The sequence below is a fragment of the Populus euphratica genome, unplaced genomic scaffold, assembly GCF_000495115.2.
Source record: "Populus euphratica unplaced genomic scaffold, PopEup_1.0 scaffold568.1, whole genome shotgun sequence".
Lineage (NCBI taxonomy): Eukaryota > Viridiplantae > Streptophyta > Magnoliopsida > Malpighiales > Salicaceae > Populus > Populus euphratica.
This window is the reverse complement of record NW_011500226.1, coordinates 179,414-198,067: the sequence shown is the minus strand read 5'-3', so window position 1 is coordinate 198,067 and position 18,654 is coordinate 179,414. Positions and strand designations below refer to the sequence as shown.

The 18,654-nt window shown below is 30.7% G+C and overlaps 1 protein-coding gene across 3 annotated transcripts; it reads right to left on the bottom strand.

Annotated features, from left to right (window-relative positions):
• Window positions 1-11,131: 11,131 nt before the first annotated feature.
• LOC105112380 (protein TRANSPARENT TESTA 12-like) lies at window positions 11,132-15,644 on the bottom strand. Of its 3 annotated transcripts, XM_011008075.1 has the most exons (9): window positions 15,288-15,642; window positions 14,852-15,158; window positions 14,617-14,674; window positions 14,433-14,519; window positions 14,267-14,323; window positions 12,188-12,426; window positions 11,976-12,094; window positions 11,632-11,718; window positions 11,132-11,536 (listed from the first exon to the last, which is right to left on the bottom strand). In XM_011008075.1, the coding sequence occupies exons 1-9, from the start codon at window positions 15,573-15,575 to the stop codon at window positions 11,489-11,491; spliced, it is 1,290 nt and encodes a 429-aa protein (XP_011006377.1). In that variant the 5' UTR covers window positions 15,576-15,642; the 3' UTR covers window positions 11,132-11,488. The 3 variants fall into 3 exon arrangements, with proteins under 3 accessions (XP_011006377.1, XP_011006376.1, XP_011006375.1); XM_011008074.1 differs by having other exon boundaries at window positions 12,044-12,094; window positions 14,617-15,158; window positions 15,288-15,644; XM_011008073.1 differs by having other exon boundaries at window positions 14,617-15,158.
• Window positions 15,645-18,654: the final 3,010 nt, after the last annotated feature.

The window sequence follows — 18,654 nt, the reverse complement described above, 5'->3', positions numbered from 1 at the left end:
ATTTGCCATGCATTTAGGCATTTTGGTTTTCAGATCAAGATCACGCTCTTGCTTTCTCTCTTTGTATTTTTTGTACTGTTTATGCTTTGCTTTCATTAATATCAAGTTTATGCCTTTCATTTCCTTTCATTTACTTAGTTAACTTCATCTTATTTATGTTCTCATTTTGTTTATTTATTTTTCTTTCTTTCATTATGTCTAGCTAAGTTTATTATGTCAAGGTGAAAAGGTTACATTAATGGTGTAAGAATAAGTATAATGTAAACTTAATTGAGTAATGAGAGTTTATACTATACTTATTTGACATACCATTAGTGGAACCTCTAACCTTGACATTTGTTATTATCATCGTTTAATCCTTACATTAATATTCCATCTCAAAGTTCTCATCATCTTCTTCTTCTTCTTCTCCTTCTTTTTCTTTATTGTTATTATTATCATTATTATTATTATTGTTACTACTACTACTACTACTACTACTACTACTATTATTATTACTATTATTATTATTGTTGTTGTTATTGTAATTGTTATTGTTGGTGTATTATTATTATTTATAATTTGTACAATTAACCTCCCTATGGTTCGACCCTAGTCTTGCTAGGTTATTTATTACTTCGACACTCCTGCACTTGAGAGAAGACATCAATCTTTTAGTCGTGTCAACTATACTTATAAATATTATCAGTGATTCATGATTATAGCTTATATTAACCATAAATCAAGTTCCTTTCATAGCACAACTATCGGTTACACCATACGGTTAAGCTATGAAAGTGCCAAGTATTTGTTGTGCCAAGTGTTATACAATATAAATCTAGATTAACCATTAACAAGCAAAGTATTAAGAGTGAACAAGATAACAAATAGAAAACATGCTAGTATAAAAAATTAAAGTCCATGATGAATTTACACTATACTTATTCTTACACCATTAGTGTAACCCTTTCACCTTGACATAGTAAACTTAGCTAAATATAATGAAAGAGAGAAACATAAATAAACAAGATAAGAACATAAATAAAATAAACATTAACTAAGTAAAGGAAAGGAAATGAAAGGCATAAACAAGATATTAGTGAAAGCAAAAATTAAGCAATATAAGAATACAAAGAGAGAAAGTAAGAGCATAATCTTGATCTAGAAATCAAGATGCCTAAATGCATAACAAATGCATCCTTTTATAGGTTAAAATTAGGAATTATTGATTTGATGACTAACTGATGAGTGGGTGACCACCTCTTGACTTGGTGACAATCCTTGTCTTTTTGTCTGCATAAAACATCATTGATAATGTCGGAATTTGAATCAAACTTCTATATGAAAGTTCTAGAAATTATCTTAGCTTTCTAGAGAAAAAACAAATTAAGGTCATTTGGACTTCTAGAACTCGAGATAAGGGCTGAACACTGAATAGTGTCTGAGTTGCAGGACAGATTTGGTCTTTTATGTTGTTACTAAGATTTGGATTTTCAAATAGTAGAATTGAGTCTTGACTTCCTATGAAATTTTTAAGCATATATCTTAGCTTTCTATCCATATAAAGTAGACCTAAATCTAAGATTTACAACTCCAAATATGACCTAGTTACCAAATAGTGTTCTAGTTTGGACTGCATCAGCATCTCTTTTCTAAGTTTGGCCCTCTATTTGTCTTTTCAATTTCAATAGTTCAACTCATTAATCAATCCTTTTATTTATGTGATAGACCTGCATTTAGGATGCACATTTATCATAAATTAAAGGTATCTTATGGTATTAGACTTGTATTATAAAACATGTTTTAGTTAAGGAGTTATTGATACTTCAAGTGCAAAATAATGATATAAAACCTTGATAAAAATAAACTTTTAAGTACTAATCACTAACCATTAAACAACCATAGTGTCCACACTAGTAATATAATTCATTGGCAACCTTAAGAACTAGATAAGTTGATTAATCAAGAAAACATAATTGTTTGCGATCTATGTTTGATTTGATTGAATGTTTTCGCTAAGATTAATAATGCAGATCTGCCATAATTATTAAACTCGATTGCTTCATAAGTTCATATACCAAATTTTTGGTTTTGATATCAAACTTAGGAATAGATAATCTACAATAATAACTTAGAGTTTGCTCTAGCAAATAAAATAAACAATCATAAAAAAATAAGCATAGGAGAACATGTTTTTAGCCTTGCATGTTTGTTGAACAACTAATCAAAAAGGAGGAGGAATGCATGATTTTGGGTTTCTTAGAGGAAAGGGTCGTTTTTCTCCTCTTAACTGGTTGCCCCTCTTCTCTTCTCCCATTCTTTTTATATCTTGGGAAACCCTAGTCTTTATTTTACAAAATGGTCCTCCCTTAAGTAGACCGTTTATATTTAAGTACTTCAATAAGTATTTTTCTAGAAAAAAAAAAAAAGAAATACCCTTGCATGAAAACTTCAAGCTTTGACTTAGAGAAGCTAAATTGCTGAAAAAAAAACTTGGATATTGATTTAGATGCTTCAAAACATAATTTGAAATCATTTCTTCACGAAACCTGTTTGTAAGCAGAATTCAGTTGTCATCTTTGAGAAATCATATCTCCCTCGTAAAACATCTTGTTTGGCTGAAATTTGGAGCTTTTATAGTCCTTTGAGTCAAGAACCTAAAACAATTAGGTTTGCATCAATTGGGCTTCTACCGTTTTAGATATTCAAGTCGGAATGATCAAAGGTCAATATTGGCAGATTACGAGATTTGACTTTGAAGGTTATGATTTTCATGCTCTTTCTTATTTTCTTTTCTTGCCTAGATTTCTAGAAAGGTAAGGATGTTAACTTCTTAATGCCATTGGAATCACTTTATTTTGATTTCTAGAACTCATATTCTGAACAAAATATCGACTAAAGGTCAAATCTGCCAATTACCTCCAATTTACTCCTTTTTGCATCTTTCATCCAAAAGTGCTTTCAAAAGATAAAACAAACAATATCAAGGCTTTTATATATAAAACATAGGCAAAACACTAGTTAAATGTGGGTGAAACTATCCAATAACATGGTTACATCATCATCACTCTTTCAATTGAAATTTAGGTGATTTCTCCAACTAAAGTTGTATGTTTGCTAGTATGGGTTATGGTTGGGCTTTTGGAATCTATTTAAGGCATAGGCTTGATCATGGAGGCATTCCTTCAAAGAAGGCAAAGTTGGACAGTCAATGGTTGAGTGTTCATTGGTTTCATATATTTGACACATAATTTCTTGAATAGATTTTAATTGACAACTCGTTTTCAATTCTAATGCCTCGACTTTTCTAGCTAAAGATGCAAACATGACTTGGAGGTCATGATCTTCCTTAAGGTTGTACATTCTTGCATTAAATGTATGAGGTTGAGTTTTACATAGTGCCTCATAATTACCTCTAGTGTCCTAATTTTAAGCATTTTTAGCTAGCAAGTCTAGGTACTCAATTACTTCATTATGGTCTTTATCTTCAAAAGTTCCATTACATATCAATTCTATCATTTGTCTATCTTTAGGTGTTAACCCTTCATAAAAATATAAAACTAATCTCTATATTTCAAAACCATGATGAGGGCAAGTATTAATCAAGTCTCGATACCTATCCTAATAATGATAAAATATTTCTTCTGGTTTTTTAGTGAAAATGGTGATTTGTCTTTTGAAAAAGTTTATTATGTAAGATAGAAAAAAACTTCTTTAAAAATTATTGTTGCATTTCATCGCAAGCACGAATGGATCCTGACTTAAGATTTTGTAGCCATGTTTTAGCTTTATTTTTTAATGAAAAAAGAAAAAAGCTTTAATCTGATGGTATTTATGTTACAATTTAAGTCATTACAGGTGTTACAGACCTCCTCAAATTTCTTTAAATGCAAGTATGAATTTTCTAGATTTAAGTTATGAAAAGAACATAAAAATTGAATAATACCCAACTTAAAATTAAAATGAGATGTATCAGGAGAGAATACTATACATGAGAGTGCACTTGTTCTTATAGGATTCATATGGTCTCTAAGTGTTCTAACTTGATTATTTTCATTATGAAGTGAATAGTTATCTTCTTCGGCAATACCCTACAAAGTCTACCACTTAATATACGTGACCAAACTCTCATACACATATAGAAAGATAATAAAAGGAAGAATAGAAAAGAAAAAAAAAGATAAGAAATAAAACTAAATAAAAAAAGTGAAAAGAGAAAATAAAATAAATATTATAATTTGTACAAGAATTTACGTCTCTAGCAACAATACTAAAAACTTGACATGACTAAAAGATTGATTTCTTCTTCCAAATATAAGAGTGTTGAAGTAATAAATAATCCGGTAAGACCAAGGTCAAACCATAGAAAGGGTAACTATATAAATAATAATAATGATGATGATGATGAAGAGTTGAAGAGGCCTTTGAGATATAAAATTAATGTAAGGTTAAACAAGGATAAAATAATTGTTCAGGTTAGAGGATCCACTAATGGTATTTCAAACAAATATAGTATAAACTCTTTTTATTACTCAACTAGAAACCACACACAAAGGAGTTTTCAATTGGATTATAAATTGTTAACATAATTATATTAGTTATCTTATTCGGATAATGCAAGTATTGTAAATGTTAACAATAAATCAAGTTCCTTTCATAGTATAGGTGTCGAATATACCATACAATTAGGCTATGAAAGTGTCAAGGGTTATACAACATAAATCTAAATTAACCATTTAACAAACAAAGTATTAAAAGTGAACAAGATAACAAATACAAAACATGTTAGTATCAAACATTAAAGTACATATTGAGTTTATACTATACTTATTCTTACACCATTAGTGTAACCTTTTCACCTTGACATAATAAACTTAACTAAATATAATGAAAAAGAGAAACATAAATAAACAAGACAAAAACATAGATAAGATATAAGTTAACTAAGTAAAGGAAAGGAAATGAAAAGCATAAACAAGATATTAATATAAGCAAAACTTAAGCATTACAAAAATATAAAGAAAGAGAGTAAGCACATGGTCTTGATCTGAAAATCAAGATGTCTAAATGTATAGCACATGCCTCCTTTTATAGACCAAAATTTAGAACTATTGATTTTATGACTAATTGTTGAATGGGTGGCCATATCTTAACTTTGGTAATAATCTTTATCTTCTTGTTTGGATAAAACATCATTGCTAATATCAAAATTTGAATAGATAGTCTCATGAAAGTTCTGGGAAATTGTCTTAATTTTTCAACAAAATAAGAATGAGGACATTTGAACTTCTTAAACTCGAGATATGGGTTGAATACTGAACAGTGTCTAGGCTGCAGAATAGATTTGAACTTCTTTTTTTATGCTAAGATTTGGACATCCAAACAATATAATTGAGTCTTGAATTCTCATGAATGTTTTAGGCATATATCTTAGCTTTCTAGACATATAAACCAAACTAAAATCCAAGATCTAGCTCCAGATATGATTCAATGATTGAACAGTATTTTAGTTTGAATTGAATCAACATCTCTTTTCTAAACTTAGCCTTCTCTTTGTCTTATCAATTCTAGTAGTTAAACTCAATAATTAATCCTTTCATTTATGTGATAGGCTTGCGTTAATGATAAACATTTTCCCTAAATTAAAGGTATCTTATATTTATTAGATATGTTATTATAAAACATACTCTAGTTAAGGAGTTATTAATACTTCAAGTGCTAAATAATGATATAAAACCTTGATAAAAAAGTACTTTTAAGTATTAATCACCCTCATGTTTCCAACCACAAATAGTAAAATCTTCCTAACACCATCAGTTGAAGTTAAAGAAAGCAAAAAAAGTCTAACATGCCTTGTTACAATTATGTGAGACTGATTGAAAATAAGATGAACCCTGAGTATAAAACATCAAAGGTTAAACTTTGTCATTAAAGAAAAATTTAAAGGCTTCGGCCATAAAAAGAAAAAAATAAATGGAAGGTCGAGTGTGGAGAGAAATGAGTGAAGAGAAGAAAGAAAAAGTGAGAAAAGAAAAGTGTGTATAAAAAGTAGGGAAACATCTTAATTTTTATGCAAATCAAAATGATCTTACACATACCTATTTTTCTTATATGCCTATGATTTTACTCTTATATAAAGAGGCATACTTTAACACTAACAAACTTGATCTTGTGTTCCTAGTATTTGTGTTTCTTTGTTACATGAATTTCAAGATGTATTTTTCTAATGAAATTCTAAGTGAATTGCCACCTATAAAAAGAACAGAGCATTAGATTAACTTAGTACTAGGTTTAACTATTCGTAATAGACCAGCCTATATAAGTAATCTTGGGGGAACAAATGAGCTTCAAATACAAATGGAGTTAATGTTGAAAGGTTATATTTGAAAGAGTATGAGTCCATGTGTTATTCCTACACTTTTGTACTTAAGAAAAATAATACTTAGAGAATGTGTGTTGATTGTAAAGCAATCAATGAAATAAGAATAAAGTATAGACATCATATCCCTAAAGTAAATGATATGCTTGATGAATCATATGGATCTTATTTGTTTTCCAAAATTAATCTTAAAATCATCATATTAGAATGAAAGAAAGTAATGAATGAAATACTTTCAAAACTAAATATAGTTTATATGAAAGGATAATTATGCCTTTTAGACTTACTAATATGGCTAGTACTTTTACGATATTGATGAACCATATATTGTCTGCTTTTATTGGTAGGTTTGTAATTTTTTACTTTGATAATATATTGATTGGATGAGCATATATATCATTTAAGGCAAGTACTTGATGTACTTAGAAAAAAAAGTTTGTATGATAATATAAAGAAGTGTGACTTTTGCTTGGAAAAGATTGTTTTTACTGGATATGTTGTCAGTACAAAAGAAATTAATATGGATAAGGCTATAAAAGAGTGGCCCACACCTAAAACAATTAAAAGATAAAAAGTTTTCATGGATTGGTTAGTTTTATAAAAGATTTGTGAAATATCATAGTAGAATAATTGTTTCATTAACAGAAATTATAAAGAAGATAGTAGGTTTTAAATGAAAAATTGAACAAAAGAAAGCTTTTAATTTGTTAAAAGAAAAGCTTATTTTGACTCCATTATTTGTTTTGCCTAACTTTGCACAAACTTTTAAGATTGAATATGATGCTTTAGATATAGGTATTAAAGCTATTTTAATACAAGACAAAAGGCTTACAACCTATTTTAGTAAAAAGTTTAATAGTACAACTCTAAACCTGACTAATTGCTCAATGCATGAATTGCTTGTAAGGGAAGCTCACGGTAGTGAATTAATGTGACATTTTAGGAGTTTTATATAAATATTTTTATTGGCCTAACGTGAAAAGAGATATGCAAAGAATTTGTGATAAGTGCATAACATATAAACAAGCTAAGTCTAAAGTGAAGTCTCATAGGTTATATATGATTAGTACTTAAAAGTGTATTTTTATCAAGATTTTATATCATCATTTTGCATTTGAAATATCAATAACTCCTTAATTAAAACATGTTTTATAATTACAAATCTGATACCATAAGATATATTTAATTTATGGTAAATATTCATCCTAAATGCAGGCCTATCACATTAATTAAAGGATTGATTGATAAGTTGAAGTACTGAAATTAAAAGGACAAAGAGAGGGTGAAGCTTATAAAAGAGGTGCCAGTTTAGTCCAAACTAGAACACTATTTGATAATTAAATCATAATTGGAGTTGTAGAACTTGGATTTTGGTTTGCTTTATATGGATGGAAAGCTAAGACATAGGCCAAAACTTCATGTGGAAGGCAAGATTAATTCTACTGTTTGGAAGTCCAAATCTTAGCAACAATGTAGAAGTTTAAATTTATCCTGCAGCCCAAACACTGTTCAATGTTCAACCTATATTTCAAGTTGTAGAAGTCCAAATGATGTCAATTTGTTTTTCCTAAAAAGTTGAGACAATTCCCTAAAACTTTCAAGAGTAAGGTTGGTCCAAATTATGATGTTAGCAATGATCTTTTTGGTAGAGAAGAAGATAAGGATTGTCACTAAGTTAAGAGATAGTCATCCACTCAATAATTACTCATCAAATCAATAGTTTCCAATTTTGATCATACTGTATGATATAACAAACACTTGTGCTATAAAATGAGCTTGATTTGTTGTTGACATAAGTTATAATCATGAATGTCTGACAACATTTATAAGTAATAGTATTATGTGAATATGATAACTAATGTAATCATGTTAATAATTTATAATCCGATTGGAACCTCCTTTGTGTGTGGTTTTCAATTGAGTAATAAAAAAAGTTTATACTATACTTGTTTGAAATACCATTAGTGGATCCTCTAACCTTGATATTTGTTTTTATCATTGTTTGATCCTCACATTGATCTTTCATCTCAAAGTTCTCATCAAGTTCCTCTATAACTTCTTCTTCTTTTTCTTATTATTATTATTATTATTATTATTATTATTATTATACAATTAACCTCCATATGGTTCGATCCTAGTCTTGCCGGATTATTTATTACTTCGACACTCCTGTAGTTGAGAGAAAACATCAATCTTTTGGTTGTGTCAATGTGCATCTTTACCTATTCCTAAGGAACCTTGAGTTGATATTTCTATAGACTTTATTTTGGGCTTACCTAGGTTAATGAAAGGAAGAGATTCCATATTTGATGTTGTAGATAGATTTTTCAAAATGACATATTTCATATCTTGTCATAAAATTAATGATGCAACAAATATAATAGATTTATTTTTCAGGTAGGTAGTTTGGTTTCATGGTGTTCCAAGAAGAATTATTTTTGATCGAGATGTTATGGTTTTTAGCTACTTTTGGAAGGTTTTTTGGGGTAAGATAAAAGGTAAAATTTTATTTTATACTACTTGTCATCCATAAACCAATAGTCAAAATAAAGTGGTAGACATGACTTTAACACAATTATTAAGAGTTATCATTCAAAAAAATCTTAAAAATTAAAAAGATTATTTGACATTTATTGAATTTACATATAATCATAGTATGCATTCTACTGCTGATTATTCATCATTTCATATTGTTTATAGTTTTAATCCTTTAACACCACTAGATTTGATTTCTTTACATGTTAATAAAAGGTTTAGTCTTAATGGTAATAAAAAAAAAAGTATAATTGGTGAAAGACTTACATACAAAAATACAACAATATATAGAAAAAAAAAAGGAATGAGAAATATGCATTCAAGGCTAATAAAGGACATATATTAGTAAGGTTTGAATTAGGATATTGAGTTTGATGCATACAAGGAAGGAAAGGTTTTCTAAATAAAAGAGATTAAAATTGATGCCTCGAGGAGATGATCATTTTCAGATAATAAAGAGGATTAATGGCAATACTTACAAAGTAGATCCACTAAGTGGGTATGATGTTAATGCTAAATTTAATGTTTTTAATCTTTCTTTATTTTATGTAGGTTATGATTCAAGGATAAATCATTTTGGGGAGAGAGAGGGTATAATGTGATTCAAGCAATACCAAGAGATCCCTTAGATGTTTTAGTGAGTCTAGTGACAAGACTAAAGATTAAAATGTTCAAGTAGACTTTCAATGTATTTATTCAAAATACAAGATCTAAGAAGGGCTTCACAAAGATATTAAATAATGAAGTACAAGCCTTGATTAGTTTAGCTCATGTTTAAAAGGAGTTTATATATAAGCATTAAAAGATTACAAAAAAATTGGAATATTGATCAATTTTAATAAAACCATAACTAGCTAATATTGTTAACATAGTGTGATATCATCTCTTTAAATTCTCATTCTTGAAAAAAAAAACATGCATTAGTTGTATAAAAATAAAGATCAATATAATAAAATATATAATACTATAAAACTTTATTTTATGTACAAATTATAATTCTGACTCCAAGACAATTAAACTATCTTATGGTGCCAATCTTTTTTATTTTATATGGAGTTAAACTAAGTATTTGTTGGACTTTTTTTTCTATGAAATATTTTTTATATATAAATTTTAATATGATCAAAGCATGAATCCTAAGGTTTTTTAAACAAATTTAGAGGCCAATTGAGACATAAGAAATTGAAAAATATATTACGTCATCAACTTTATTAATTTTATGTGAAAAGTAGACAAATGGAAAGATATTGAAAATGCAGTAAAAATTAAAGGGCTAATCCATATAAAACCAATGACTTTGAATACATTAAGAGACATCTAAACTTATAGTTATTAAATTAGCCTGATAAGTTAATTTAGTAAATAGCTTAGATTTAAATCATATTTTTTTTAAAATTATTTTGGAATCAATCCCATTAAATTTGAATAACCTAATTAAATTTGAGTGAAATTCAACCATACCAATCTTAAAAAAAATATTTTTATTTTTTTATTAAAATTTTTTTTTTTGAGAAAAATAACGTTTCAACATTGACATAAAATGACTTTAGTAACACGAGCCCTTAACTGGTCAAAATCCAAGACAGGTTTGAGAACCATGACTGTCAAGTATTTGGTGTACTAAAATATGGTCACAATGCCCTTAACTGGTCACAATGCATGTGGCTTGGGTTTTTCCTCTAGACTGTAAAATCTGTATGGTATCTTCGTACCAAAATAGTGTCAAAAGTATTCATCCGTCCATCTAATTTTTCTCTTGCCACTTGATAATCAGGCGACAGAGAATCTAAGCAAGAGACACCACAAGTCGTTTCCATAAAATTTTGAAGATTTTGGGATGGAATTAATATCATCGACATAACATTCTGCACAAGATAATCGTCTGCTTTTTTTGTGCAGTCTTCTCCCTCCATGCCGTACAAGATAATGATTTTTGGCAATTGACTTATACTGGGAAAAAACGACAAATATAATGATGTTGTCAGATTCGCATGCAATGGCTAGAAGATAAGAGCTGTTGATTTTGGCGATATCTCAGCGGCTAAAAAGAACTAAGCAACGTTGGGCTGAGAGATTGGTAGCGGGTGTATCTTGATTCAAATTCGACTACCCAAGCGGCGGACCATTCATCCTAGAGGCCGTTGCTTAGAGCATGACAGGTCAATTCATCCTCAGCAGCCCGGTCTTTGAGTTTGCACTTGCACCCGTCCACATTGGAACCCAACAAAAAGAACAATCTAATAAGAAAGGGGATTCTAATGATCCTTTTACAAGAAACACCAGGTCAAATCATATTTAACAGATGCAAGTTCTGCTACAAGGAAAGATAACCATTTCTATTTGCACTCAGGGCTGAAGGACAAATGACTGATGCATGGAACCATAATTACTGTAAAACAATTTTCATTCACAGGCATTGCTAGACGGTATGGGTGCAAAATTAATAAAAACGCCACTGCTCAATTGTGCTCCCCTTCCCATCCCACCAACTGGTGTCTTGGAAGGCTGAGTGCTGAGACTCTTGTAGTGGAACCAGACCATTTCTCTCCAGTCTACATAGCCACAAGCCACTAGACATTCTCGATCAACATTTCATTAGGTTGAGGCTGCTTCCTCAGTTATGTGGATTTGAGTTTTCTCTGCCTGTAAATCATAGTGTAGAAAAAACTGTAAACTACTTTAACCAACCAAGGAAAAATTGAAACAAATGTATGGGAAAAGTATTCCAATAGGGTTACCTCCTTCTCCCATTCACATTTCATGGTGACGACAGAGAGTACCAACGTCTGAACCACAGTTCCGCAAATCATTCCAGCCCAAAGACCCTGTCCAGTTCTCATTTAATTTAGGCACTTGGAATCTTGTCTCAAAGAGAAGAAAAATGATACATTACGAACTAGCTAGCATTTTAGAAACTGTTGTTTCAGCTGAAAGTTTCCACATGGAAACAATTATTCTGGGATTTTTAAGATGTACTTTTCAACACAATCACAACATTACAGCTTGAGAATTCAAATTTTTAGCTTCCATTCAATGTGAATCATGAATATGCTCATATTAGTAACAACGTAATTGCACTCACTTTAATACCAAAGTGGAGCAACCAACCCAACAGGACCCCAAGAGGCACCCCAACTATGTAGCAGCTACCTATGTTTATATAAGCTACTAATGCTTGCCAACCAGATCCAATTGCCACACCTGGAAAACAGTACATGGCCATCAAAACCATAGCAATTCTAAATACCGTTTGCATTTCAATTCTAAATATCAAATTCTTGTTTTGTTTCTAACCTGTAAGAACTGGTTGTATGCAATTAAGCAGAATGGTGAATGCCAGCAAGACTGCTAACTCATTAACCATCAAAATAACAAAGGAGCTAGAGGTGAAAATCATCGCAAGATTCTCCGGGAAGGCTATGACAATTGACCAAAACAATAGTCCAATCACTAAAGAGGTCAATAATGACACGATGGTGGCAAATTTGGCACCTTTTGCATTGCCTGCACCTAGTTCATTTGCCACGCGAACCCTACACAAAGTAACTTTCACATAATTAGCAAGGGAGGGGGAAAATGAACTTCCACAATCCTAGAAACTTAAAAAGGAAAAAAAGGGGTCATCTTTCTTATTTTTGATGAGGACACCAAACTCCAGACATTGTATGATCAAAGAAAATGAAAGGTAGCCCAAACTATTGAAAGATTGGGCTTTAGCTTATGGTTTGGCTTAATTTATTTGAATTTTTTGTTGAGTTTTATTAATTTTAATTTATTTTGTTGGGCTTGATTTAATTATTGTTGGGTATTTTATTTAGTAAGCTATAAACTCATTTGATTGTTCAAGTTAGAATTTTAGTATTTATATCATACTTCTCTAAATGTTAGACCATTGTTGATGAATTGAATAAAAATTACCAAGTTGGAGACTTCTTCAACCCCTATTCTTTCTCTTCTTCAACTCCTTCTTCTCTTTATTTGGTTTCTTCTTCTTAGCTTCTTCTTTTCACTCTTCTTAACTTATGCCTTCATCTTCAAATTTTTTTGCCCCACATCAATTATTGCCATGCATGTACAAGGAAACAGAGGAAGCAGGATTAAAATACCATGCAAGACTAATAAATCACCGCTTTTTGATATGTCTGTCCATGCAAACTGTTGATTTGAACCTTAAAGGCTTAAATTACTTGACAGACAAATAAAAAAAATTCCTATCAGCAACAGAACTACCATTCAAAATCCAGCCAACCTAAGATTGATGTAACCAGATGTAAAAGTATGAGTTTGCTGCAACTAAACCTTCTAGGCAGACATATTTAGACTAAAAACTTCCACAGGTCTGCAAATAAAAGTATTCCAGACATGACAACATTTTGTTTCCAAACACATTCCTGTGAGTTCTAAAGGAACAGATTGAAAGACTATTTTAGTGGAGTTGAACTTTCCTGTGTCTAACACAAGTATCTGATCCTAATGTATTTACAGAAGGTTTCATTACATCATAATTGTTTTTTCATAGTGATACTTAAGAAAGTGACCTTTTTTTTTTTTTTCAAGATGACGATGGTCCAGGCATATTATGCAAAGATATTGCAAGACCACAATAGAAGTAAATATTTAAAACGGTGAGAATTAATGAGAATGCAAAGGTAGATCATACATTCACATCAAATGAACTTGATAATATAAGGGCCAAATAGAGATGCAGAGCTATTCACTAGCAAATGTAATGAAGTAGATTGATTACTTCGATCCAATGGGCCACTAATCATAAACCATACACAACAAATGTAGACATTTTGATCACATTTAGCATGCTCCTTCAAGGAATATAACCAAAAGCATATGATAGATTCAGGGACAATGATGATAAAGTTTCGCGCTCAGCCCAACTTAAGTCGGCTTTACATTTATGGTCCCTGCTCCTAAAATATATATGCAACATTCACTCATGATAAGACTGCCATAAATTTCTACCCCAAAACAATTTTTTTCTCATTTGCGATGGACAAGTTTATGATAAGTGACTACAGATTCTTAGATGGGTACTAAAAATGTGTTAGTGTCAAGGTCCCTCATTTATGAAGAACAAGTTTAATGTGTCATGCCCATTTAAATAGTTGATTCTAATTTCTAAAGTTTATTCCTACCAGGACTGGAACGGTGAAGAATAAGAAGAAGATCCTGCTATGCAGCGCCATTTTTTCTATGTTTCTAAGTTGACCTCAGAGTTTACTTGTTAAATCTTAGTTCGCTTCCCCACTTCTGGTTCTCAAGTAGAAGGTTTATTTTTCTCTTCTTTATAGATCACTAATTGTGGATCTCAAACAGATAAAAGCATGGAAGGAGTGAGACATACAACCAGCAACATACCCCGTTGCAGCCAAAAATCCAAGTGGAATCATGGATTCCCAGCTGAGTATCGTTACACTGCCAAACAAAGTAATACTCAGCCAACAACAGAAGAATTTTTGAAAATTAAGAAAAAAATGTTCAAAGAAATAAGAAACGAGGTTGAGGATTCAGAATAGTGACCAACCAGATGGAAAGGGCATCAACTGCAACTTTAGTGTTGGGCACAAATCCAGATACCGTAATCAACACTCTATAATAGATGTTCTCCAATCTAAACATTAAAATGCACACCTACTTCAATCATTTATTCTACCAATTAATTCAAAATCCAATAAATCAACAACCAAGAGAGATAAGATCCCACATACAATAGCATGATCCCAGAAGCCACAGAGAGTTTGAAAAACTCCCAAAGCCCCGTAAAAGCTTGTGTAGAGAACCCAGTCCAAGAAAGTTGACACCCACCACAAACACAGTAGATAAACATCCCAAAAACAGACACCCACCAAGAGAAATCAAGAGTCAGTGCAGTCCCAACAATCCCAACTCTCAACTTGTAAACAAAAACCCAACTCAAAATCACATGTATCAAAAGAGCCCCACCAGACACCAGAGCAATCACTCCATTCTTTAACTGGCTCTGCAAGAACCTCTGTAACGTGAACTGAAATGGGAAACTGAAGTGAAATGGAATTAACCACATCGCCACTAAACCTGTCCGTTCTGCTATGTCTGCAGGCTGTCCTATCAACTTCAATATCGGAGTTGCAAACAAAAACAAGGGTAGTAACAAAATTGAGCATAAAAACAAAACAATCCAAGAACGTTGCATGTATATGCCCAACATGTGGTACTGTTTAGCCCCATAGGCTCGACCACATAATGTTTCCAATGCACTTGCCATGCCTAACTGCATTAAAGAAAAGAACCCTACCCAATTAAAAGAATTGGACAATTTTCACATTCATTTCGTTGTGAAATCAATCAATGAAATGTTGCAGCTAATATAAATGTGGCATGAACACGATTGATGGATTACCAGGAAACCAAAACTGATAGAGATGATGAGAGTGGTGGCAATAGAGATGGAGGCAAGATTGAGATCACCGAGGTGGCCAGCGAATGATTGGGTTATGACAGTCATGGAGAACATGGCTAGGCGGCTAAAGATTGAAGGACCTGCAATTTGCCATAACTTCTTTGATTCCAGCCATATTTCCTTAATCGTGCTGTTGGATACACCACTCGATAGGTGTTCTTGTTGATGTCGTTGTGTATTTGCTTCTAGCCCTGAAAGCAGAAGAGGGTTCTCTTCTTCTACTCCCATGACCTCTACCTCTCCCGCTCAGCAAAGGCAATGAATGAGCATTGGCTTTCTGGATGAGGGTTGCATGTGGGGGCCACCTTGTTTTAGCGTGGTGGAGGTTGTCTCTTTTTTTTTTTAATGCTTTTTTCCATCACAACCGTCGCAAATTGGATTCTTTCCTAAGAAATTGGATTCTTTCCTAAGAAATTATTAATGGACCCAAATCATTTTATTATATAAAATATGCGCAGTAGAATGAAACAAAATTCAGGGAGGAGTTGAATATATATTTAATTGAGGTATTCCATTGCTCAATTAGAATGCGTTTTAACAAGTAGATGGGATTGCAGGTTGATACGTTAAGAGTCATACATAATTAAAGATTAACTTGCTAGATTAGACCGAAAATACATATTAGTTAATAGAGATTTAAAACTTAAAATTTAGATTTTATTGTTTTGAGATTGGTATTGTTACTTCAAGGCATTATAATTATAATACATTCAACTTATTAGTTCATAGTCACTTAAAAATGGTTTCTTTACAACTTAAATGTATGTTTTTCTTTTCTAAGATAATAATAAAACTTTTTTTTCTTGAAATTATACTAGTTTTTTGTAATTATTATAATTATGGAGAAAATATCTAAATTATATATATATATATATATAACATTTTCATGATTTTTTTATCCTACAGTGTGTAATCATTTACTTGTTACAAAATGAATAATATTTTTATAAGGTTATAAATTAATCCCCTTAAAATAAAAATTCTTCTTTGAATAAAAAAAAAAATCCAAACAATGAATTTAAAAAAAATCGTGATTTTAATTTGATAATGGTAATTTTTCTGAATTTTTATTATTTTTCATAGTTTTTTCATATTATTGTTTTGGGCAAGCAAGCAAAAAATGAATAAAAGAGAAGCAAAATACAAAATAATAATAATAATAACAATAAATGTGCAATTGAGGGTAAAATTAAAAGAAATAATGAGAAAAGTGGTGCAATTGATCAAAAGTGTAAAAATATAAATCTTAGGACTAAATTGGAAGAAGAGGAAGAATGAGAGGGCCATAAAAATATGCAATTAAGGGAGAGATTGAAAACAATAATGAGAAAAGAGGTGCATAATAACAAAATAAAAATCCAATGACTAAATTGGAAGAAGTGGAGGAATGAGAGGGTTGTGAAAATGTGTAATTAGGGACTAAAATGAAAGAAATTCAAAGAAAAAGTTGCAATTGACCAAGAAAATAAATAAAAAAGAAAGTGAAGGACTAAAGTGGAAAAACAAGAAACTTGGAGGATCACCTGAAAAGAAAATTTATGGAATGATGTTATTTCACGTGGAAACAAAAATAAAAGAAGGCATAAGCAAAACAATACCATTCTGTGCCTAAGAGAAATGATATCACTTAGCATAAAGAAGAAGAAATAAGCATACACCAAATTGAGCATGCATGCACCAACCACCTTTTTTTTTCTTTTTATGTAAAAATCACTCATCAGCACCCTTAATTGATTGCCTACACTCCTTAACACAACCAAAACAGCACCATTCCCTTCCCTAACATACCCTCTCTTACCTCTACCCATACCCATATCGAAAGAACCCTTTAAATAAGAGACTAAAATAGGTTGGTTAGTTTTTTTTTTCAAGAAATAAATGACATTAAGGGGTGGGATTTTTTCTAATGGATTAAGTGTCATGATCAAACCATCTAGAGGAGCTTCTAGAAGTTTTTCTTTTTATATAAATATAAGAAGTACAAAAAGAAAAACAAAAGAGCTGGAGTGAGAAATTATTGAAGAGAGAGAAAGGAGAAAAAAGAGTTTTGAGCTGAGTTTTTGAAGTTTGTATGAGCTAAGCGAAAGATTAAAAAAAAACAAAAAAGAAAAGAAAAGGGGGGAATAGACCCCTGAAGTTCGAAAGAGAAGCCAAGAAAGTGAAAGAAAGAAAGAAAATGAGAGTGTTATTTTGTGTGATCTAGGATGTCAGAAAAAATAAGTGATGAAGAAAGTAAAAACAAATGAGAGAAAAGGGGAAAACAAGTTTTCCCATTGGATTCCAGCAGAGAGAACAAAAGAGAGTTTGAGCTAATTCAGAAAGAATTTTGTGTGATCTAGTAGAAAAGAAAAAATAAGCGATGAAAAAAATAAAAACAAATGAGAGAAAGGGGGGAAACAAGTTTTCCCATCGGAATCCAGGAAAAATTTCCCTAGGAGGTTAGTTATATAAATTATAAATAATGATGATGATGATGATGACAACAACAAAAACAACGACAATGATGATGACGACGACGACTTTGAGATGTAAGATTAATATAAGGATTAAATAATGATAAAAACAAATGTCGAGGTTAGAGGATTCACTAATAGTATTTCAAACAACTATAGTATAAACTCTTTTTATTACTCAACTAGAAACCACACACAAAGAAGGTTTCAATCAGATTATAAATTGTTAATATGATTATATTAGTTATCTTATTCGAATAATGTTAATACTTGTAAATGTTGTCAGGTATTTATAATTATAACTTACGTTACCAACAAATCAAGTTCCTTTCATAACACAAGTGTTGGTTATACTATATGGTTGGCATATAAAAGTGCTAAGTATTTGTTGTACTAAGGGTTATACAACGTAAATGTAGATTAACCATTTAATAAGAAAAGTATTAAAAGTGAACAAGATAACAAATATAAAACATGTTAGTATGAAACATTAAAGTTCATGTTGAGTTTATACTATACTTATTCTTATATTATTAGTGTACCATTTTCACCTTGACATGATAAACTTAACTAAACATAATAAAGAAAAGAAACATAGATAAACAAGATAATAATATAAATAAGATTTAAGTTAACTAAGTAAAGGAAAGAAAATGAAAAGAATAAACAAGAGATTAATATAAGTAAAACTTAAGCATTAGAACAAAAAAAAGAGTAAGAACATTATCTTGATATGAAAATCAAGATATCTAAATACATGGCAAATGCCTCCTTTTATAGGCCAAAATTTAGAATTGATTTGATGACTAATTATTGAGTGGGTGACCACATCTTGACTTTGTAACAATCGTTAT

Coding starts and splice junctions, on each gene's coding strand:
- LOC105112380 (XM_011008073.1), bottom strand. CDS start 15,575: ATGGGAGTAGAAGAAGAGAACCCTCTTCTGCTTTCAGGGCTAGAAGCA. Junction 15,159..15,287: donor CTATCAGTTTTGGTTTCCTG/GTAATCCATCAA, acceptor TCTTTAATGCAG/TTAGGCATGGCAAGTGCATT. Junction 11,537..11,631: donor AATGTGAATGGGAGAAGGAG/GTAACCCTATTG, acceptor TATGATTTACAG/GCAGAGAAAACTCAAATCCA.